The sequence below is a fragment of the Olea europaea genome, unplaced genomic scaffold, assembly GCF_002742605.1.
Source record: "Olea europaea var. sylvestris unplaced genomic scaffold, O_europaea_v1 scaffold2654, whole genome shotgun sequence".
Taxonomy (NCBI): domain Eukaryota; kingdom Viridiplantae; phylum Streptophyta; class Magnoliopsida; order Lamiales; family Oleaceae; genus Olea; species Olea europaea.
In genome coordinates, this window is record NW_019244901.1 from 38,659 (window position 1) to 58,954 (window position 20,296).

Here is a 20,296-nt window from a genome sequence, read left to right on the forward strand (position 1 = left end):
GAACCCGAACGGTTCCATAATTATATTTGGACCCGACGGTTCCATTTACTAGATACCCGAAAAGTTTGGTTCGGTTCGGTTCTGAACCGACCCGCGCCCACCCCTACTTTGAGTTCAAATGTCTCTGTCAACAAGATTTTTGCAATCTAGTACTTAATCTTAAGCAAAAATTGAATCGATAATACAGCCCGTTGAAATTGGAAATGTAAACTTGTCTAAACTTTCACATTACACTAACATTACCATGGAAAAAAAAATAAATAAAAACCCACGAGCTAGCATCAGCAGTAAATAATCTCACTCTTCCATGACATAATAATTTATCATAATTGTGAAATCCTTCTCTCTAGTCGGATAGGCATGAAAATAGATTAGAAAATAGGGTTTCAAAATAAATGACATATCCATGGTTTTTGGAGGAAAACATAATTTATACAGCACAACCCAGTTGGAGGGAAACCCAAGAAACCACTTCCTCTTTCTTACAAAAACGACATAGCACTTTTTTTTTTTTTTTTTTTTTTTTTTTGAAAAACGATTTTTCACCTAATTGGAAATTTTAAGGTGCCAGCAACTATATTCCTGGATGTTTTGGCGAATTTCGACATCAGTAGAAGACCCGCACGTCTCCGATAAGAATGAAGAACTGAAATTTTTGCCCATTGTTGTACACTATTCGCAGAAACCAGCCAGTACATATAAAGGTATGTTAACTACAAATATAACTTTGCGGGTTCAACGTGTATTTCTTGGACATTCGTGAATTCAAATTGTTTGAGAATTTTTTTTTTTTTTTTTTTTTTCCCCTGGCGAAAGGAGCTCAGCTTGGTGAACTGCTGGACGGAAATTAGTTCAGGAAAAATGGGTGTATAGAATTTCATATAAGATTAGTTCTATAAGAGGAAAATAATTCAGGTAAATGATAATTATCCATCAGGAAATAAATTTGAACGGGGCAAAGAAGTGATCTTTAGCTCTATAATTATGACAGATTTCGAAATTCTTTTTGGGCATTCTACGAAGGGAATCGACCACCAACAATAAAGGTGAAGTTAGTAATCTAACAATTCAATTAAGTTCCAAAATTGAGAACTAATGCACATACCCAAGAAATATAGTTTCACTTCACCAGTACATTTTGAAATTGGATAACAAAATTAATCACAACTTATTAAACACAATACAACCCCCACTAAAATCTATCAAATAATCCATTTCAACCACCAACAATAAAAGTGAAGTCGCTAGTCCACCAATTCAATATAGTTCCAAAATTTACCACTACTGCAAATACCCAAAAAATATAGTTAAAACACAATTCAATAAAGTCAATAATCCATAATTCATTATAGTTTCGAAATTGAAGAACACAAGTAGTAAGAACTGATTAAATACTAAAAATTCCCTAATAATCTGTCGAAAATCCAAGTCAACGCATGACATCTCGAAGGAAAACCACCTTCTAATGAAATAAACAGCATACTACTTAAGCAAAGTTGAAAAAAGATTGACTTATTTCTTGGGGGCCGGTACAATAAACACACCTACTGTTGAGACGATGGCTATAATTTATCGGGAACATGTTGCAAGGTCTGTTGGTTTAACAATGACTGCAGTCGGAGATGGTGAGGGCTTCAACAATGATCAGATATGGTAGGTCGACTGATAGCGAAACCTTTAATGAAAGTGGGCATGGCGTTACCACGGCTAGAAGTATGGCCGGAGATGGGGGAGTTGTGCTTAGGGTTTGGAAGTTGGGGCTCTCGCTTCGGCTTTGGTTTGTGGAGGGAGAGAATATAATTTCTTTTTTCTTTTTTCTTTTTGGTTTTTACTGGGCCTTTTGCGTACCATACATTAAAAATTCCACATTCCAAAATCAGATGAAAAATTTTACTATTTAAAAATCAGAAAACTTTAATTTTCTCACTTATTTTTTCTCTCGCTACATTTTTTCTCTAAGGTTTAATAAATCAATTAATCCTGAATCATTCATTCTCTCTCTCGTTTCTCTCTCTCTTTTCCTCATTTTTATTTTCTCTCCGGTGATCGATCACTCACTCGGCGACACTGTGACGATGAAGCCATCACAATGGAGTAAATGTCACCTCCAACAGCCTCTTCTCAGTTTCCATTCTTCTCTCCTTCTCCGTCGTCATCCATTCGGGAACCAACCTCACTAGGGACAGCAAGGCAGTAGTCGTTCGCTGAGTCTTCCTCATCCTGTTGCTAACGTAGATGGCGAGGCACTACCAGCAGCAATGCCTTGCTGCTCCTAGACGACGACGATGACGGCGGGTGCTGTTGCCCGAATCTGCAGCGATCCCTCTGTCGGTGGTGGTACTGTGGTGGTGGCTGGCAGTGTCAGATCTGCTGGTGGTGGTGACTAATGGTTCATTTGACAGTGAGGTGTGATGTGGGTGTCGAATCTGGGGTGGTGGCTAGTGGTGATTTGTGATATTATACTAATTAATTATTCAAAAATTAAACTTTCAGATTTGTGATTTCGATTTCTTGCTTTCTATAATTCATTTTATTTTTTTATGGCGATGCGTTTGTGTTGGGTTGGGGGTAAGTTTGTGTTTTGTTGTTGGGCGTGTTTGTGGTTGTGGCGGGTGTGATGGTTCAGGCAGTGGCGGGTGGTGGTGCTAGCGGTGGTCACAGGTGGTTTTGAGGTGGATTTTGTGGTAGTTTTTTGAGGTGGTTTGGTAGTGGTGATGGTGGTGGTGGTGGTCACATGTGCGGCGTCAAGTGTTTTGGTGCTATAACTATTTGGTCACGATCCGATGAGTTGGTGGTAGTAGTGGCATTGCATTAAGGTGGTTGCAAAGTCCAAGTTAAATTATGTGATGACATTATTTTGGTTGATTTTTGCGTTTGTGTGGTGTGGTGGTGTTTTTTGACGACGGTGGCAGCGGCGGTCTGTGATCAACCATTTAATTATTCGTGACCAACTAATTAATTGTAACCTAAATATTCGATAATTTGCGACTGAAAATAATTTGTGACCAATTAATTTGAAAATCTGTGACATACAAATAAACTGACTTGATTTGTGACCGATGAAATTAGATAATTTGCAATGAATAATAAGTTGTGACCAATAAAAGTTGATTCTGTGACCAATGAATAATTTGTGATCTATAAAAAAATTTATTCAGGACCCAAAAATAATATGTGACCAATGAAATTTTTTATTTGTGACCGAAAAAAGTTATGACCAATAAATTGATAAGTTGTGACTAAAAATTAATCGTGATCAATTAATCTAATAATTTGAAATGAATATATGAGTTGTGACCAATAAAAGTTTTGATTTTATGACTAATGAATAATTTGTGACCTATAAAAAATTTTATTCGTGATCGAAAAATAATATGTGACCTATAAAATTTTGATTTGTGATCAAGAAATAAGTTGTGACTAATAAATCGATAAGTTGTGATTAGAAATTAATCCGTGACTAATTAATTTTTTGATTTGTGATCGATGAACAAACTGTGACCTGCAAAATTTTTAAATTGTGATCTAAAATAATTTGTGACATAAAATTTTTGATTTGTGACCAAAAAATAATAAATTATTAATTAAATTGTTAATTCGTGACCAAATTATATAGATCCGTGACCTAAATATATTAAATTAATAAAATAATTAAATCATAAATAAATTTAAATAAAAATCTGATTTTTAAATTTTGAAACTTATTTTCTTAATTTTGAAATATACCATACTTATTAATCTCTCAATTATGAAAATTTTCCTTCATTTAAACCAAGTCTGCATCAGCCCTTTTTAGTCTATTTTTGGGACAGGATGAGTAGCGGGGTCGACAAAAATAGATGAAGGAATTTATTATAGAAGGACAGATGTCAAACATTAATTAGCCTTGAACAAAAAATAATTTTTCTGGCAGCCAATTATTCCCCTCCATCTGTGCTTCTGTCACTGGTTATGGGTATTTATTCATGTTGATCACCCAAATTAAGTATTTATGGTAAAGTTAGTTCATTTCACAGCACTTGGATTCGAGTCATTAATTGTAAAATCATCCATTTTTGTGTTTATGCCATCGACTGTTTCCTAAGCATGGGGTAACGTGAATTAAACTTTCACAAGTTCCTTTCCAAATAATCAATAAATTATCATAATTGTGAATATTTTCGCCTTTATGTATTCAATTTTGTTTTTAGGGTTTCATTACTTTTCGTTGTTTAATTATTTAAGAAACTCTATAATGTTGTAGGGCGACTCTGTGTTATCTTACTGATCGCAGAAATCATAATTGACCAAGTAAGAATTAACTAATTAAATTGATCGTTGAGTACGTAAAGAGTGATTATTTACATTACAAGCATACAAGCAACAACTTTCGCACTAGGGATGTTCATCCACCTTCTATAGCCAGCTATCTTATTATTACAAACAAACGACCATGCAAATGAAGGAAAAACGCTATTAGGCTACCTTGTCTTGAACCTCTCATCGCCTGTCTATTTCTTGTCAAGTATGCTCCCACGGATATAGATTACATACAGGGTAGTATTCTTGAAAAAATAAAATATCACTACGTGAACATAACATTAAGTTACGCATGTAACTCCCGAGGTGTCGATTACTCTTCTAAATTTACTAAGACGGAGAACTATTGTTCATTGAAGCATCAAAGGAAGCGAAAAAAGAGTACCTATCTTTTTCTTCAGCCCATGCATCTTGTGTTAGAATGTGGAAGCGGAATTAATAAGAAATTAAAAAAATTCCTTAACTTAATAAACAAGATCATTTAGATGTTCACGTGTGTGTTATATTAAAGAACAAAAAATTCAAATTTTTACCTAAATTCGATGCTCAATTCTTGAATAAATTTTGAATGATGAACTTCCATTTTCAGGATCACAAACTTCCAACTTTTAATTTTAAGAACTTGATGCTTTAAACCTCTAAGTCTTATATAGTATTTTCCAAAGCCAAGACACACTTATGAATGGACACATTCTTTTAGTTAAATCATGAAACTAATTTTTTATTTGGACAATTAATAAAAGCAAGAAAAATAAATTTTCTCTCTTTTTCTCTCCAAAATTTGAACGCTATGGAATTATGTATTATCATTACTGTACAATTCCGTAAGATGTTTAGTTTCCATCTAATCTCTATTTATAGAGATAGAATAGTTTCAATCATTGTATAATAATAATTTCACATTCAGATTTGAGTTCTAACTAAAATCTAAGTATGAGTTTTAATTAAAGTTTAAATCCAATTAGTTTATATTTAATTATATGCATAGTCCTAGAACTTCAATCACAATTACAATTAAGTTTACAACTTTTACAGTAATTACAACTAAGTACAAAATTTTATTTTAATTAAAATTAAGCCTCAAACTATTATAATTACCTTAATTAAGTTCAAATATTTTATAGAGCTACCACAAGAACCTAATTGAACATATATTATCCAAGCTCCATTAATTAGATCATGTTTAGTTGATCATAGACCACCCAATTCAATTATTAGTATTTACTTTTTCACTAAAAGTAAAGGACTGAACTCTTGAAATGTACAAGATTACAAAAGTCAATAAATCTATAATACTTTACTCTGACTTACCGTATATGTGTTTTATCTCCATCCAAGATCCGATAATTAGGTACGAGCATAAATGATCGTTTTGCCCTTTTAATTATTCTCTCTAAATTAAGTATCATTTTCTTCAACAGTCATGTGAACTAATCACGATATCAAAGTTTAGGCATCGCTAAACATTGAACTCAGATTTTACTGTTCAACAGAATATACCTAAGTAGTGGCTCTACCCATTTTTCAGGATGACGATTCCCGACACGAATTCATATCATCTACTTCGCTCACTCTCAAGTTCTCAACTCATCAAGATATCTGACTAATCAAATTGATCTCACCAGTTGATGAATCAAAGAACCACTAAAATCATAAAAATATATACATAACCCTGTAGAGAGATTTAGATGAAATACACAACAATCAAGTGGAACTTAATTCTCCACATGATCATGCTACATAATTAAACTCGACACATGGTCCATTCAATAACTCCAAGTGTACTGATGTCACCTTTAACTATTTATGTGTTAAGGATAAATCACAAATCTCGATGGTGAATCAGTCAACATTACACCATTTCAGTATAAGGGCCAACCCTTATAAATTGGTTGTGAACAGATTATTTATGATCAAAATATAAGTTCTGTTATACAATGCTTCTCCAGACAAGTATCGAACTTATATTATTACAAATAATCATAGGCACTTTAATTCACATACTCAATAATAAATGCAATAAATAAATAAAACAACAATTTATTTGTTATAAATTAATATTTTATCATAGCAAAATATACTATATGAGCACACAACCCAACAAATCTCCTACTCGCCCTAGAGTATATGTGTCATGCCTTGTAACTTCATATCTTGTAGATGTCTCTTGAAAACCTTAACTGATAGGCTTTGAGTAAACGAGTCTACAAGATTATCACAGTAGCAATCTTACTGACAACCATATTTTTTCTATCATTTATCTTTCTTAAGAGATGATATTTTTGTTTAATGTGTTTACCCTTCCGATGACTCTTAGTTCTTTAGCATTTGCAATAGTCCTACTGTAATCCCATTACAGTGTAAAGAACTGTGTAGATGCAAGCATTACCTTGATATTTGTAAGGATTTTCTAAGTTATACAGCTAATTTAGTAGCAACACAAGTTGTTAAATACTCAACATTAATGGTGGAATTAGCAATACATGATTACTTGATTCTTCTCCAAATAATGGCCCAACCATCAAGTGCAAACAACGATATCGACGCAGACCTATGATAGTCTTCATCACTTTGAAAGTCTGAATCATTTTAACCTATCAAAAACAAGATCTGATGAGGAGTATATAATTCCTTATTTTCCGGAGGTACTTAAAAATATGCTTTATCGCAATTCAATGTTTCGATCCTAAAGTTAAATAGATCTCGACTCACCCACCAACAATATTACAAATGTCAGGTCTATTGCATAGCATATAATACATGAAACTACCTACTGCCAACACATAAGGTATCCTTTTTCTCAAGTGTATTCACAAGTCCACACATATCAGAATGTACTAGTTTCAATATATTTTTGGCTCTATCCTTTTGTCCAGAAAGGATATCCTTTTGTCCTCACATGCAAAAAACGTTGCTACAGGACGAGGTTTTAACAACGTTCATTGAATGTTGCAAAAAATGCGAAATATTTGAACTTTTTGCAATTGTCAACGACATTGATAAAGAGCCACATATTAATTGTTTAGCAACATGCAAGAAATGTTGCTATAGGATGAGGTTTTAATAACAATCATTGAACACTGCAAAAAATGTGAAATATATAGATTTTTTTGCACCAGTCAAGGAACCTTACTAGATATTAGCAACATGCATTTAAAAAATGTTATCAAATCCCAATTATGTCAATCCCTTTTGCGTGTTGCAAAAGGCTATTTTTATTATAGTGAAGTGTCCCAATTTTTAGTTTTTATTTTTATCCAAATAAAAAATTCCAAAAAAGTTTGTTATTTATCTTAAGATAAAAGAAAATAATACCCATGTTTGAGCTCTATTTTTTAAAAATTCATTTTCAATCCTATATTTTCTCAATAACATAATTTTTCACATAAACTTAAATTTTATTCTACCTGTTAACTACACATTCTTTAAAAAATGACTATACAAAATTTATTCTCCAAAAAATAGAGTTCAAACAAACCAATATGAAGCGAAAGAAGGAGAAGGAAAAATTAGGCTTCATATGACCCAAATATGAAGAAGTTGAAAATGTGTCCTCCAATTTGGGGGAAAAATTGAAATTTACATCCTTTTTGAGTATAAACTTTCTTTTGGACCTAAAATGTAAAATCATTTGCTATAGAGAAGAGAACCCTACTTCTCTCTACCATGGGCTATTGGGCTCAATTTTCATCTTCACACTATTACTATGAGATTTTGGCTGAATGATTAAAGAGGTTGAATCTTCAAGAAACAATGAATTAAGGTGCTGAATTGTTGAATGTGATACATTCCATAAAAGAAAGTTGCACACTCTCTAATTTTATTATTATTATTATTATTATTATTATTATTATTGCAAATATGAATAAAATTGATATCTTCATTTAGTATATAGGCAAATGGAAGCAATATCACGAATATAAATGTTGAAGAAATCAGGAATTAAGCAGGAAGTGAAATCATTTCAAATGTTATAATGAATAAAAAGTCACAAAAGATGAGAAGTTTGAAGATTCGTGAAACGAGCGTTTGGATTTTTTTATTTTGAATTGTCTTTCGATATTCTCATTACAATAGAATAGAATACATATTAGAAACTATTATTTATGCCATTTTTACTTTTTGAAATAAAAAATACTAAAAATGTGTCAATTTTGAAATAGAAAATGACATATGATGTTGCTTATATAGAAATTTAACTATAAAATATTTAAAAGTTCAATGGCTAAATGATCTTGCTAAACTCCTTATTTTTGTACCTTAACAATCACAATCACATGTAAAGCAAGAGTTATTTTTCCAAATGAATTCGAGCTATTTTTAATTTTCAAATGGACTTTTAAATGATACTTATCTCACATAAAATTCATCGCTTTTGATTTCAAAAGAATCAAAAGTAACATATCATGCCACTTTAGAATAAAAATATCAAATACTTTACAATCGAAAATTCATATAAAAATTACTATTTCATTAAAAATATTCAATGGCTATGTTTTATAGGCCCAAAATTTCTCTTGGAAAATGGAAAACAAATTTCATTTCCCACTTTTGTCTTGTTTGATAGTCAAAATTTTCCAACCAATTCATTTTCCACATTTCTCTCGCACGCTCACAATTTCTAGGTTTTTGGGGAATTCATCTTTTCATAGGATAGGTAGTTTTATGTTTTTCACCTTTTTTTTTTTTTTTTTGATCATCAAGTTTTATACACAAGATTACTTTGAATTTATCAAAAGAACAGCGAAATATTAATATTTTAAAGTATGAATAAGTGTACAAAATATACTTATTAAATATCCTCCAAATTTAAACATTTATTTGTGCTCAAACAAAACTATAACTTAACTTAACAAACAAACGAACATGCAACAATATTTTCGTTAGAAAACATGTCGTCTTGTCTCAAGATTAAAATCATTGTATTAAATTTATTGACAACTTCAAGGTCATAATATCAAAATTAAAATCCAATTCTTTAATGCAAAATTATGTTTGTGTGAAGAATTAAGTAAAATATTATAATATCACAAGTTGTTTCAATTTTCGACCCTTAATGGCCAAATTTGTTCTTTCATCACTCGTGAGTTTCACATACCTTCAAGCTTATTCTTTTTTTACTCTTCTCCCAAGGGGTGCCATAAAGTTGAATTTTTATACTAACTCTCACACACTCTAGTCTAGATGGATCTAACAAATTGCAAGTCAATATATCAACAAATAAGTATTCTCTAAATTTTTGATTGTGTCAACATTCAAGACTCAATTAGGCTAATAATCCATTGTTAAAAATCTAATTGTCTGAAATAAATGTTTATAGATGTGTGTGTGCGCGCGCAAATTTCTCTCTATTAATCTTTCTAAAATGACCCATATAGTGAGTTTTAAATTGATGACTTCTAAATCAAATGACCGTAGGGCACCAGATTTTAATTACCATTGCGGACTTAATCACTTGAGTTATAAAGGCTACGAAGAGGGTTTCACAATGAGGTTTTTTTGGTCGTAATTAGTGCAATGTCCCTCATTAAATACTTATTCTCATAAATTGACCCCTAACTAAAGATTTTTACCTAATATTCATTTGGCCTTAGACAATTACACAAGAGTTTACACACTTGAAATCCCTATTGATATCCATATTTTCCTATGATAGTAAAATGATGCCCAAAGTATTCTAAATTTGGTTTAAGAATGTATAATGTAATAATTTTTGGGTTTAGGATCTAAGTTCTATTGGTCCAATCTATCAAACATGCGAACCAACTCATATTTTATAATGCTAAACTTAATTTATTTGCGCAAATAACATTCAAGCATGTAATCTATCCATGCTTCATAAATCATCACATAATTCCAAATATATTTATCTTCTTAAAGTTCTTGATGAAATATGATTTATATCTTGACTTTTATGGTGAAATTTTGTAGTGCTTGATCATATTGTCTTGAATTTTCTATGTTGGACTTCAATATGGGAAAGCAATGTAGCAAGTGCAACAATCTAAGAAACAATTTGATGTGATTTTGCTTGTTTATTATATTGCTTTTTTTGAAACAATGAATATTTAGCACTTGTTTATTATATTGCTTTTTTTGAAACAATGAATATTTAGCACTTTGTGTATCTTCTAATTACTGCCATTTTTTGCAGACAAGGGCTCCACGATTGCTGCAATCCTTATTTTCTGCAATCGGTGATCTCTATTTGTACAAGTTCTCTCAGGTATTGTTTGGCAACCATGTTGCAAAATGGGCAGTATCCTTGCGTTGCTATATGCCATTTTCTTTCCTACTCTTTCTTCTCTTCTCCCATTAATACCACCTTCTGTTTTTTAATTGGTAAATTTTGTACAGTTTGTACCTACTCTTCTTTGATTGGTTAAATCGATAGCTTCGTATATTATTGCAACTGATGATGATTATGAAGCACTTAACTCAATATCAGCTCTTTGCACAGTTGGTAAACTGGTTTATGCTTTTTTGCATCACACGTACTTTAGCTAATAGTATGGAGACTGTCCTCACACTCGTGAGCTTGTACTATTGGCCCTCCTTGCGAAGGCCTTCCGGAAGTGTTTCTTCTGGTTCAAGAAAGTTGGCATTGGCTGCAGCAGCACTAGCATGTGCTATTCGACCAACAAGTGCTATAACATGGGTTTATGTTGCCCTGCTAGAACTATACTTGACATGTGATAAGCTCAAATTCATTCTTCTTGAAGCGGTTCCTATTGGGTAAGTGGGAACGACAACTTCCTCTGCCCCACACGTTGTCATTGCTTCTGGTGAAGCTAGTAAAAGTTGATGATTTTTGCTTGAACTTGGACCAACAATGTTTAATTGTTATTTTAGTAGCATGTCCCTTAATTGGCATATTCCTTTAGCATAAGAAAATAGATAGGAACGTAGACTACCATATCAGATAGATAACATGACAATGCAAAATTAGGAATTCGGATTAGTGAGAGGGTATTTAAAAGTGAATCATCCATCAGCACTATTATAATGCAGAGGAATCTCAAACTTCAAAACTTCTACGAAAAAAGAATAGTTTTTACTTATCTCATGCTATTTGGTTGATGTCCAAATGTATATCTAGACCAGTTAAAGATGTTGTGTTGAAATCTGTATTGGATTTGTGAATATTATAAATTAATGCTTATCCATCCCTATGTCTCTTTGTCATTGAAAATTCATAATTAAAAAATGTAAAAAAACAAGTGATGATTACTTTTTCTGAACATAAATATCAGGGGTCTGGTACTTGGTCTCACTTCTCTGTTGGATCGTTTGATGTACGGCTCATGGGTCCTTGTTCCTCTAAACTTTCTGAAGTTTAATTTCCTTTCTTCTGGTGGAGACTATTATGGAACTCATGCTTGGCACTGGTACATCACCCAGGGATTCACGGCCATGCTCTTCACGTTCATACCATTTTCAATTTCTGGCATTATCATGTCTAAGCAATGGAAGCTTTCGGGGTTGATTGCCTGGGTTTTAGGAATTTATAGTCTAATAGGCCACAAAGAATTCAGGTAAATATCATACTTTACATTTGGGCTTCTGTGATTCAGAGCCAGTCTTCACCTTTCTGTCATTAATTTTTGTAATTTTCTTATCAGACTTCATATAACAGGTTTGTCCTTCCTGTGCTTCCAATTGCTTTGATGTTTGCTGGGTTTGCATTAGCCAAAATGAGGGGGTCTGATCCGTTAGAAAGCAAAATGAAAGAAAATTTGGGCAGTAATATAAATTGCTTCACAAAAGTACGCCTGTCTATGTTTTTCCTGCTTGTTACCAATCTCCCAATGGCCTTATACATGAACATGGTCCATCAGGTACTTTGCTGATGCTGATTACTTACTCTTTAGGAATCCAACTTTATTTTTGTTTTTTAATTCTCTGATTTCCCCAAAATAAGTAGATAAATGTATTATTAAGCTCGTGAAATGGACATCATCAGATGCAGTTTAGCAAAGCGAATAAGCGATTGATGTAGAGCATGTTTGGGTGCATGCTTATTTTTCTTGTAAGGGGAGAGAAAAAGTATCAAGACTCCTACTTTTTCTCTCTCATAATTAAAATAAGTATGCACCCACACATGCTAATTATATGTTCCATTTGGTGTTCTTATATGCTAATGTGGTTCTCAGAGGGGAACTGAGGATGTCATGAACTATCTCTCCGTAGAGGCTGCTAATAATAAAGTGGAAAGTATCCTTTTCTTGATGCCTTGCCATGCTACACCTTACTACTCAACCCTGCACCGTAACCTTCCTATGCGTTTCCTGGATTGTACACCAAGGTACTAAAATTACGTGTCAACACGTTTTAACGATCTTTTAATATAGTTTTTTGATTTATATTATGTATGAGTTCAATTTTTCTTGATATTTGACAGTGAAGAGAAAGGGATCCTGGATGAGTCAGACCAGTTTTTGATGGATCCAGTTGGTTTTGCAACTGAGTACGCAAAAAATTGGTCTTTACCTAGTCACATTGTACTATTTGACTCCCAGGAAAAACAACTAAAAGAGTTTCTAGTTTCGCATAATTTCCATGAGGTCAATAATGAATTTTTTACATTCAGTAATGCTCGATTCTTTAGAAATTGAGTTCTTCACATTTTCCTGGCGTGTTGTTAGGAAATTCTGATTTGGTTTCTATATTAGCAGATAAAGAGGTTCTTTCATGCTCACTTCAAGGTTGATCGAGAGTTACAGGCATCAGTTACTGTTTATGCTTACCAAGGCCAGTGATTCTGCACAAATATATAGACTTTTCAATTCAATTCTCGTTCATTGTCAAGTTCTGTCATTATGATCAAGAGCTTTTTTGGGGTTATGTATGGCTTTCATTTATTTTTGAATATTTAATCTTGATGATTTTAGAGTTGGAGGTGCAAGTTCTCTCTTTTAATGTATGATTTGGAACAATTGGTCTAGATCTCAGTTGAAGATATTGTGATGGCCAATTGGTGCTGTACACATACTGGTCAGAATTCATTGAGCATTTTTATTCTCTGAAAGAGTGAACTTGATTGTTTTCCGAAAAAAGGATTAGTTCTCATGCAAATTTCATGCATTGTACAATATTTTAGTAGATAAAGATTCTTTTTGATTCTTAAGTGCTTATCATGTTTGTTGCATCATTTCACAATAGCTTTGACAACCTAAGTTAATGTTTCATGATGCATGCAGATATTTATAGCAGAATAATGCCTTATTTATTTATTTATTTATTTATTTTTTTTATTATTATTTTTTCAATCTGCTCAATATTTCTTGGGACAAGTTACTAAGAATATGCAAATGTTGACAACCTGAGAAGAGCCAAGGTGGACTTTCTATTCTTCATTGTTGCTACCTTAGATGACAACCTGGTGAAATTTTCCTGTTTCCTTTGATTATGCCCTTTCTGATTCAATGTTTTTTAAGTTTCTAAATACTACTATGTAGTATTTTATCATTTACAACTGAGAAATTAAATGCCTTAAATCAGCATTGTGATAATTCTGTTCTACAATAACTGAGTAATATAAATATTTTTGCATTATCTAGCTGTTCATTTATCACTACTGAGCCAAATAATGCGACTTCAATCTGATATGTAAAGTTTGTATGATGGTGACATGTTACAAGAAATTATTTGAACTCCATTTACATACAATTATGTGTATGTCTAAAAATCAAGTTCAGCACGATGATATAGTTTTGGATGGATGAAACAAACACTTGTTAATGTTCTTTCATGAAGATGAAAATGTTCAATAGCTTGTCGAAGATTGAATTCTGTGATGATACGGATATTCATATTGAACATATCAACAAATATGGACGTTTCAGTTTTGAATATTATCAGCCACACTTACATACCAAGAATTTAAGGGACAAATGATGACTGCATAAAATTCAGTTTTTGTATAAAATTCAGTTTTTGTAGAACTGAAGTTCATATCCCGTAAATGAAGTTGAGAGCATTAGCATATGATTGATAGTTGTGGACCATGTCTTGTAACGTTGATAGTCGTCAACCATGTCTAGCTTGATCATCCCTTTGTTTGTAGTTAGTACGAGAAGATAGCAAGTCTCAGTTTCACCTCCTTCTGAATCTTTATATAACTCGGTATGTAGGTCAAGAACAATACCTAATGAAAAGTGCAATCACATACATTTTTGTATTCAATTCTGAATTAAATGTTACATAGGTAATCTACAACCATAATCAGTTTTCTAAATGGAAAGAAGACAATTAGTAAAATCATCTTATTGAAGGATGAAAATTGAAACATGGTGAACTGTAATTAATATCTTTAGAAAAAGAACATACTTTCCTTTGGTCTTGTGAAAGCATTCAGCACATTTGGATTCCTTATTTTGAGAATAACCTGTAGTAATACAGAATAAGATCTCAGGTTATGATACCTAAAATCCATGTTCTCATCTGATACAAATTTTATTTTTAACTCTATTGTCGAGTAGTTTGACTTGTCACTTCTTTTCTTTCCTCTTTCGAATAGAATTAGTTGAGCTTTATTGTTAATTTTGGAAATCTCTGTATCACTCATGTTGTGATGGAAATATCTTGGTTAAAGCCATAACAGTAAATTGTCAGGATTACATACAAGGAAATTCTCATACCTTAGCTTCACTATTGAGTGTGGCTGCTACCGACCTGAACAAGTACCTTCCTGTTTCCATGTGAGTCATAAGAAGGAATAGATAACTTATAGTTAATTTTGTGAAAAGTGTTTCTGAAATGAAAGTTTGCCTTTTATTAAATCTTTTGACTCATCATAGGTTTTCTCCAAGTAAGTTTTATACAACATTGGAAATTTCATAGATATCAGTACCCTGAAAATTAGATAGAAAAGTCGGTAATTAGGAAGGAATTGGGAATATGGCCAGAAGTGTGTTTGGTTCCTGCGAGAAATGAGATGGGAAGTAGAACTGGTGGTAAATCAAATTCTTTACCTTGTTTCATAAACAAGAAAATGATGAGCGGAAGTAGAATTGAAGGGGTACTTACCCTCTTGATATAATTTTTTCTATTGAAGGTGATAAATGGAGGTTACACAATGAAACTATTTAATTAACTTTCTAGGAAGCAACTTTCAGGGAAGTACTCAAAAAATGACTCTTTCTACTCCTCAAGAAAGGTGGTATAAAACCTGTGTATGTTCCCTAGTGAGAAGTGTATCTATTCCTCTATTTTCCTTTTTATTTTTATCAACCAATCATAAACAGCATAGTTTCTATTGTATCACTAGAAACTGCATATAACTTGTGCTTATTAATATCAACATACCATCTGTGGTCTCGATGTTAAGTTCTGTGCCCTTTGATAGAATACATTTACACTTCTCAAAATCAAAATCAGATTCCTTGTTATCCTCGAGTGGCAGCACCGGAGCACTTTCATTTAATTTGTTTTTGTATCCTGATCGTGCTTTGAGTGTAGAAGCTCCTTTTAGTGCTGCAACGAGGTTAATCAAGAGTTGAATTAAAATTTATAATCCAGAGAAATTCTAAATGACAAATGAAGACGGTACAATAATGATTTACATGAGAATGTGCTCAAAAGAACTCTAATTGCAAGATTTGAAGGATGCAAAGGACAGGAATATGCATATGTGTGTGTGCATACAATTTATACTAAGTACTGTATAATTCATTACATGTTGCAGCTGCTGCGGTGAGTGTTAAAATTTCACTTGCACTCGTGCCGTTCATGGCTGAACCTATTACACTGCTGAGTTGCTCCCTCTTTGCCCCCATTGCTTCAGCCACTTTTGCACACTGTGCTGCCACTAAGGCAGCTGCAGAAGCCATGGCCGAATCTTTGGCAGTTATTGTGTTCTCCAGTTTTGAGTTTTCAGCAGCTAGTGCCGCTAAGGCAGCTGCAACACCCGCCACTGATACTGCTGCGTGTATTTCTGCTTTTTGTAACCTGTGTTCTTCCTTTCTCTTCTGCTTAATTTCTTTAAGCCATTTTTTGATTGATGAGTGTTTGAATGGCATTATTTTCCATGACATCTGCATGTAAAATATCAGATATTTAGAGTACTATCAGAACCAAATTCTAATACAGAGCAGCAGATGAGGACTTACCCATTTCCTTCTGAAATAGCTATTATAGTTTAATTCTGGGTGCATTGCTTGTTGCATCCAAATCCATGACTGAGGAAAAGGAGACAAGATTTTGTCAATGCATCTGTTATTGATGCTTTATTCGTGTCTAAGCACAAGGGAATTCACGTTTCAAAATCATCACATTAGTTTCAATTTAATATGGATATAAATAAGTTGATACATACACAATTTTCTAGGTTTAGCTGTTACCTTTACATCATGGGATTTCCAAGGTGGCACAAACTTGTCTGCACCATCCATCTTTACACTCCCTTCCATTTTCTGCAAGTTGAAAATATTTTTATTTTTCTACATATGAAATCACAGCTTGCATTCCATGTATGAATTGATGCCAGTGTTTTGTGGAGGCATAGTTAACTCACCATGGAAGGAGTTTTAGCATCATTTTCAAATTTCATGAGGGATCTCTCTTGAAGAATGATTGATCTATCTTGTACATCTGATTGGAGAGCCTGAATGGCGAAGTTGCACCAAGCTTGAGAAAGAAAATCCATTGTCTCGGGATGTGCTTGTGTAAGTGTTGGCTTACAATTAGGATCCATTTGATTCAGAGCTATGGCTTCAGCAATTGAGTGTGATTGAATGACTGAAAGGCTACTTTGTTCAGGTATAAATAAACATCAAGTATTCAACATAAAGTCTCTTTTGGCGTGTTTTTTAGGGAGGATTGGAAGAAAAATAAGCTAAAATGTTGTTCGTTACTTTGTTGAATATTGCGTAGCAAACATGCATGTTATGTTTCTCGATTCTATCCTGCCAAGTGCCAACATATAGCACATAAGGACTCTGAAAGTAACTGCTTGGAGTTGTATGTCCAAAAATAAACTGAAATGTTTTTAGGAACAAAAGAATTCTCCCTTAATCATTACCACTGGTTGGATTGTCCCATATTACATGTAACTTTCAATTATATTAGCATCTATGACAACGAGTGCAGTTTCTTTATGTCTTCTCACTAAAATTCCCCAAATAAAGAGGATTTATTGATGACATATAACAGTTGGAAAGGATAATGAATAGCCAACTTTGATTTTTAATAAAATAAATTGTTGGAGGTGGAAGAGGACCCATTGGACATTTTTTGTTTCTGTAGATGAGTAGATTGGTTAGAGATTGGCCTCAAAATTCAATGAGAAGGAACACATGCTAGCCACTTGAGAGGCATCAACACTTTGATGATTAAATTGTAAACGAATCATGAGGGCCCTTTCTTTTATATCTTTAAACTGGCATCAGAAACACACAGCCTAACTTCGAAGAATATGGTGGGATCAATAGTTAAATTTTCCAATTTTTCTAATAGCAGTCACAAGCTCGAATAGAGGAGGCGGCTTACTCTAGTTTGATAGTTAATGTTAAATTCTATCGAATGTTGTAATGCGGTAGGATCACTAATTAGATTATTTTAGCTCCATTAATCCTGAGCAAGCATACTCTTGATGTTTACTGCATGCATGGGATAATTTAATCCTACGTGCGAAACATGTTCAAAAGCTATGAGGTACTATAACTAAGCATATGGTTAGGACCACCATTAGGGAAATTATATAGGGCCTTGCTATATGTACACCAAGTTTTACATAATGGGTTGTCACATATCACTCTATCATTTGTCAGTTTAAAACATAATCTACTTTTTTATTCAATCTCTTCCCTCCACATCATTTTATATAATTTCTTATGTATTTTTTTTTTTTTAATGTTCAATAGCATAATCCAATTATGTATTATTAAAGCAACATGCTAAAATAATGTTTGCCTGGTTGAATTTATTTTAAAAGAATTTGAACAAAGATTAGCTTTTTGATTGTAATGATGATGGACAAGTGATCAAATTACCTTTCATCACTGGCTTCTCTCTCAAAGTTGTCTACAAAGTCATGTATTAGCTTCTAAGATATTTGATTTGTGGGACAACAGAATAACATTGTTAATGAAAATGCTCATTAGGCTCATGTGACATGACATTGATGCATTTGCTCGATAGGTTCAATTAAAAAGATTATCAAGTTAATTACGCTCTTTCTTCGTGTTTAAACAAGATTGCTTCTTGTAAAAAAAAATTCCAATAGAAAAAGTTACTTTAGGCCAATTTTTTTAAAAATCTCTTCTAATCTGACAAAATATTTTTAGAAAATTATCAAAAATGTTCAAAAGAAATGTCTTAGTACAAAAACAGTTTGTGACTTTTCAAAAGCTCTACCAAACTGACTCTTAGTAACATAATAAATAATAAAGTAATTATAATCACAATCTAATTTTTATTAGTACCACCATATTTTAATTGCACGGGATGTTTTTAATCTGTGCTCATTGTATAACTCTTGTCCATACTTCTTCGTCGAGTTTTTATTCTCAATCTTTGCTCATGGTAAATCTTTCGTCAATACTTCTTCGTCGAATTTTTATTTTCAGCATACTATTAATTAGTATATCTTGTCTTTGATTGTGTGTGTGTGTATATATATATATATATATGGAAATGATCGCACCGGTGGTTAGCTTATATTAAGTATCGGTGACATGACACGACATTTAATTAGTGAATGAAATATCATCGGTGCTTAACATAAGCTAAGCACCGGTGCGAGATGTACTAATTAATAAAATGTTAAAGATAAAAATATTTAAAAATTAAAGGTAAAGATATAAGGGTACAGTGAGCAAAGATTGAGAAATTTAAATGAATAGCTAGGTCTTCGAGCTTGAGTTCAAATTTTAAAATAATAATAATAATAATAATAATTCTATTTTAATATTGTGTAGTCGATTTACTGTCAAGCAAACAATTGAAGATTCGGTTAATTAGACGAAGGAATGTTTGAATCAATGGTATAATGTGAGTGAATAATATTGAACATTAAAAAGCTACGAGTTACTTTGTATGCATTTAAAATAAGGGTAATTAGCACAAAACGTCTTTACTTTTCAATGTTGTTGTGCATAACGTTTCTACTTTTTATTTTTTTGGCACTTTTACCCTTATCTTTACATTTTATTGCGGAAATCATCATTTTCTACAAATTTCTCGTATAAGATAAACATATATAATAAAAAAGAAAAGAAAAGTTGACGAATAAATTCCCATCATACTTCCAATCCTTTTTAAAAAGTGCAAATGAGTCCAAATAAATTATCAAAAGAGTAATTAGTACAAAACAAATCACTTTTTTTAATTATTTATTTTTGTTTATTTAAAGAGGGGTGTATACTTGTTATTTTACAGCTTTTAATTCAAAAAATGGATGAAAATAATGATTTTCGTAATGAAATATGAAATAATGGTGAAAATGTCAAAAGATGAAAGGTATAGATGTTTTGTGATAATTACCATTTTAATAATTTATTTGGACTCATTCGCACTTTTAAAAAGTTTGAGAGTATGATTGCAATTTATTCTTTAACTTTTCTTTTCTTTTTTATTGTTTTATTTAAACAATGGGTATAATTGTTATTTTACACGAGAAATTTGATGAAAATGATGATTTCCGCAATAAAAGGTGAAGATATAGGTAAAAGTACAAAAATAAAATAAAATGTATGAACATTTTATACAATAACATTGTAAGATAAGGACGTTTTATGCTAATTACGTTTTAAAATAAAATGGAAACATAATCTTGTGATCTGGGGTTGGAATTTCAATGAACAGTATGATTAATCAAAACCTTTAAGGTACTAATATTAATTATTAATGGCGTTAAAGAAGCTAAAAATATTTATTAAGCATATAGCTTTTGGCGTATTTATGATTTTGACCTTTCATTTCAGTGGAGTTTCCATGCTACTTCGCGTATAACGAAAACGTGGCCGGACCCCCCCCCCCCCCCCCCCCCCCCCCCCCG

The 20,296-nt window shown here is 32.4% G+C and overlaps 2 protein-coding genes across 2 annotated transcripts; one reads left to right on the top strand and one right to left on the bottom strand.

The window, feature by feature from the left end:
- Window positions 1–10,449: 10,449 nt before the first annotated feature.
- Window positions 10,450–13,417, top strand: LOC111383279 (GPI mannosyltransferase 3). Its single transcript, XM_023007355.1, has 6 exons — window positions 10,450–11,034; window positions 11,553–11,834; window positions 11,936–12,137; window positions 12,453–12,604; window positions 12,701–12,863; window positions 12,975–13,417. Exons 1-6 carry the CDS (start codon window positions 10,715–10,717, stop codon window positions 13,056–13,058), a joined length of 1,203 nt encoding a protein of 400 aa, XP_022863123.1. The 5' UTR covers window positions 10,450–10,714; the 3' UTR covers window positions 13,059–13,417.
- A 575-nt stretch (window positions 13,418–13,992) lies between these two features.
- On the bottom strand, window positions 13,993–17,391 carry LOC111383280 (VAN3-binding protein-like). Its single transcript, XM_023007356.1, has 8 exons — window positions 16,814–17,391; window positions 16,641–16,712; window positions 16,410–16,478; window positions 15,977–16,334; window positions 15,607–15,774; window positions 14,940–14,989; window positions 14,629–14,686; window positions 13,993–14,446 (listed from the first exon to the last, which is right to left on the bottom strand). The coding sequence occupies exons 1-8, from the start codon at window positions 16,991–16,993 to the stop codon at window positions 14,229–14,231; spliced, it is 1,173 nt and encodes a 390-aa protein (XP_022863124.1). The 5' UTR covers window positions 16,994–17,391; the 3' UTR covers window positions 13,993–14,228.
- Window positions 17,392–20,296: the final 2,905 nt, after the last annotated feature.

What these genes read in the sequence shown, in the direction of transcription:
- LOC111383279 (XM_023007355.1), top strand. Translation starts at nt 10,715, where the DNA reads ATGATGATTATGAAGCACTTAACTCAATATCAGCTCTTTGCACAGTTG. An exon ending in CTTGAAGCGGTTCCTATTGG is followed by an intron (nt 11,035 to 11,552) that starts GTAAGTGGGAAC and finishes CATAAATATCAG; the next exon opens with GGGTCTGGTACTTGGTCTCA. An exon ending in ACATGAACATGGTCCATCAG is followed by an intron (nt 12,138 to 12,452) that starts GTACTTTGCTGA and finishes TGTGGTTCTCAG; the next exon opens with AGGGGAACTGAGGATGTCAT.
- LOC111383280 (XM_023007356.1), bottom strand. Translation starts at nt 16,993, where the DNA reads ATGGATCCTAATTGTAAGCCAACACTTACACAAGCACATCCCGAGACA. An exon ending in ATGCTAAAACTCCTTCCATG is followed by an intron (nt 16,713 to 16,813) that starts GTGAGTTAACTA and finishes TTCAACTTGCAG; the next exon opens with AAAATGGAAGGGAGTGTAAA. An exon ending in GGAAATCCCATGATGTAAAG is followed by an intron (nt 16,479 to 16,640) that starts GTAACAGCTAAA and finishes CCTTTTCCTCAG; the next exon opens with TCATGGATTTGGATGCAACA.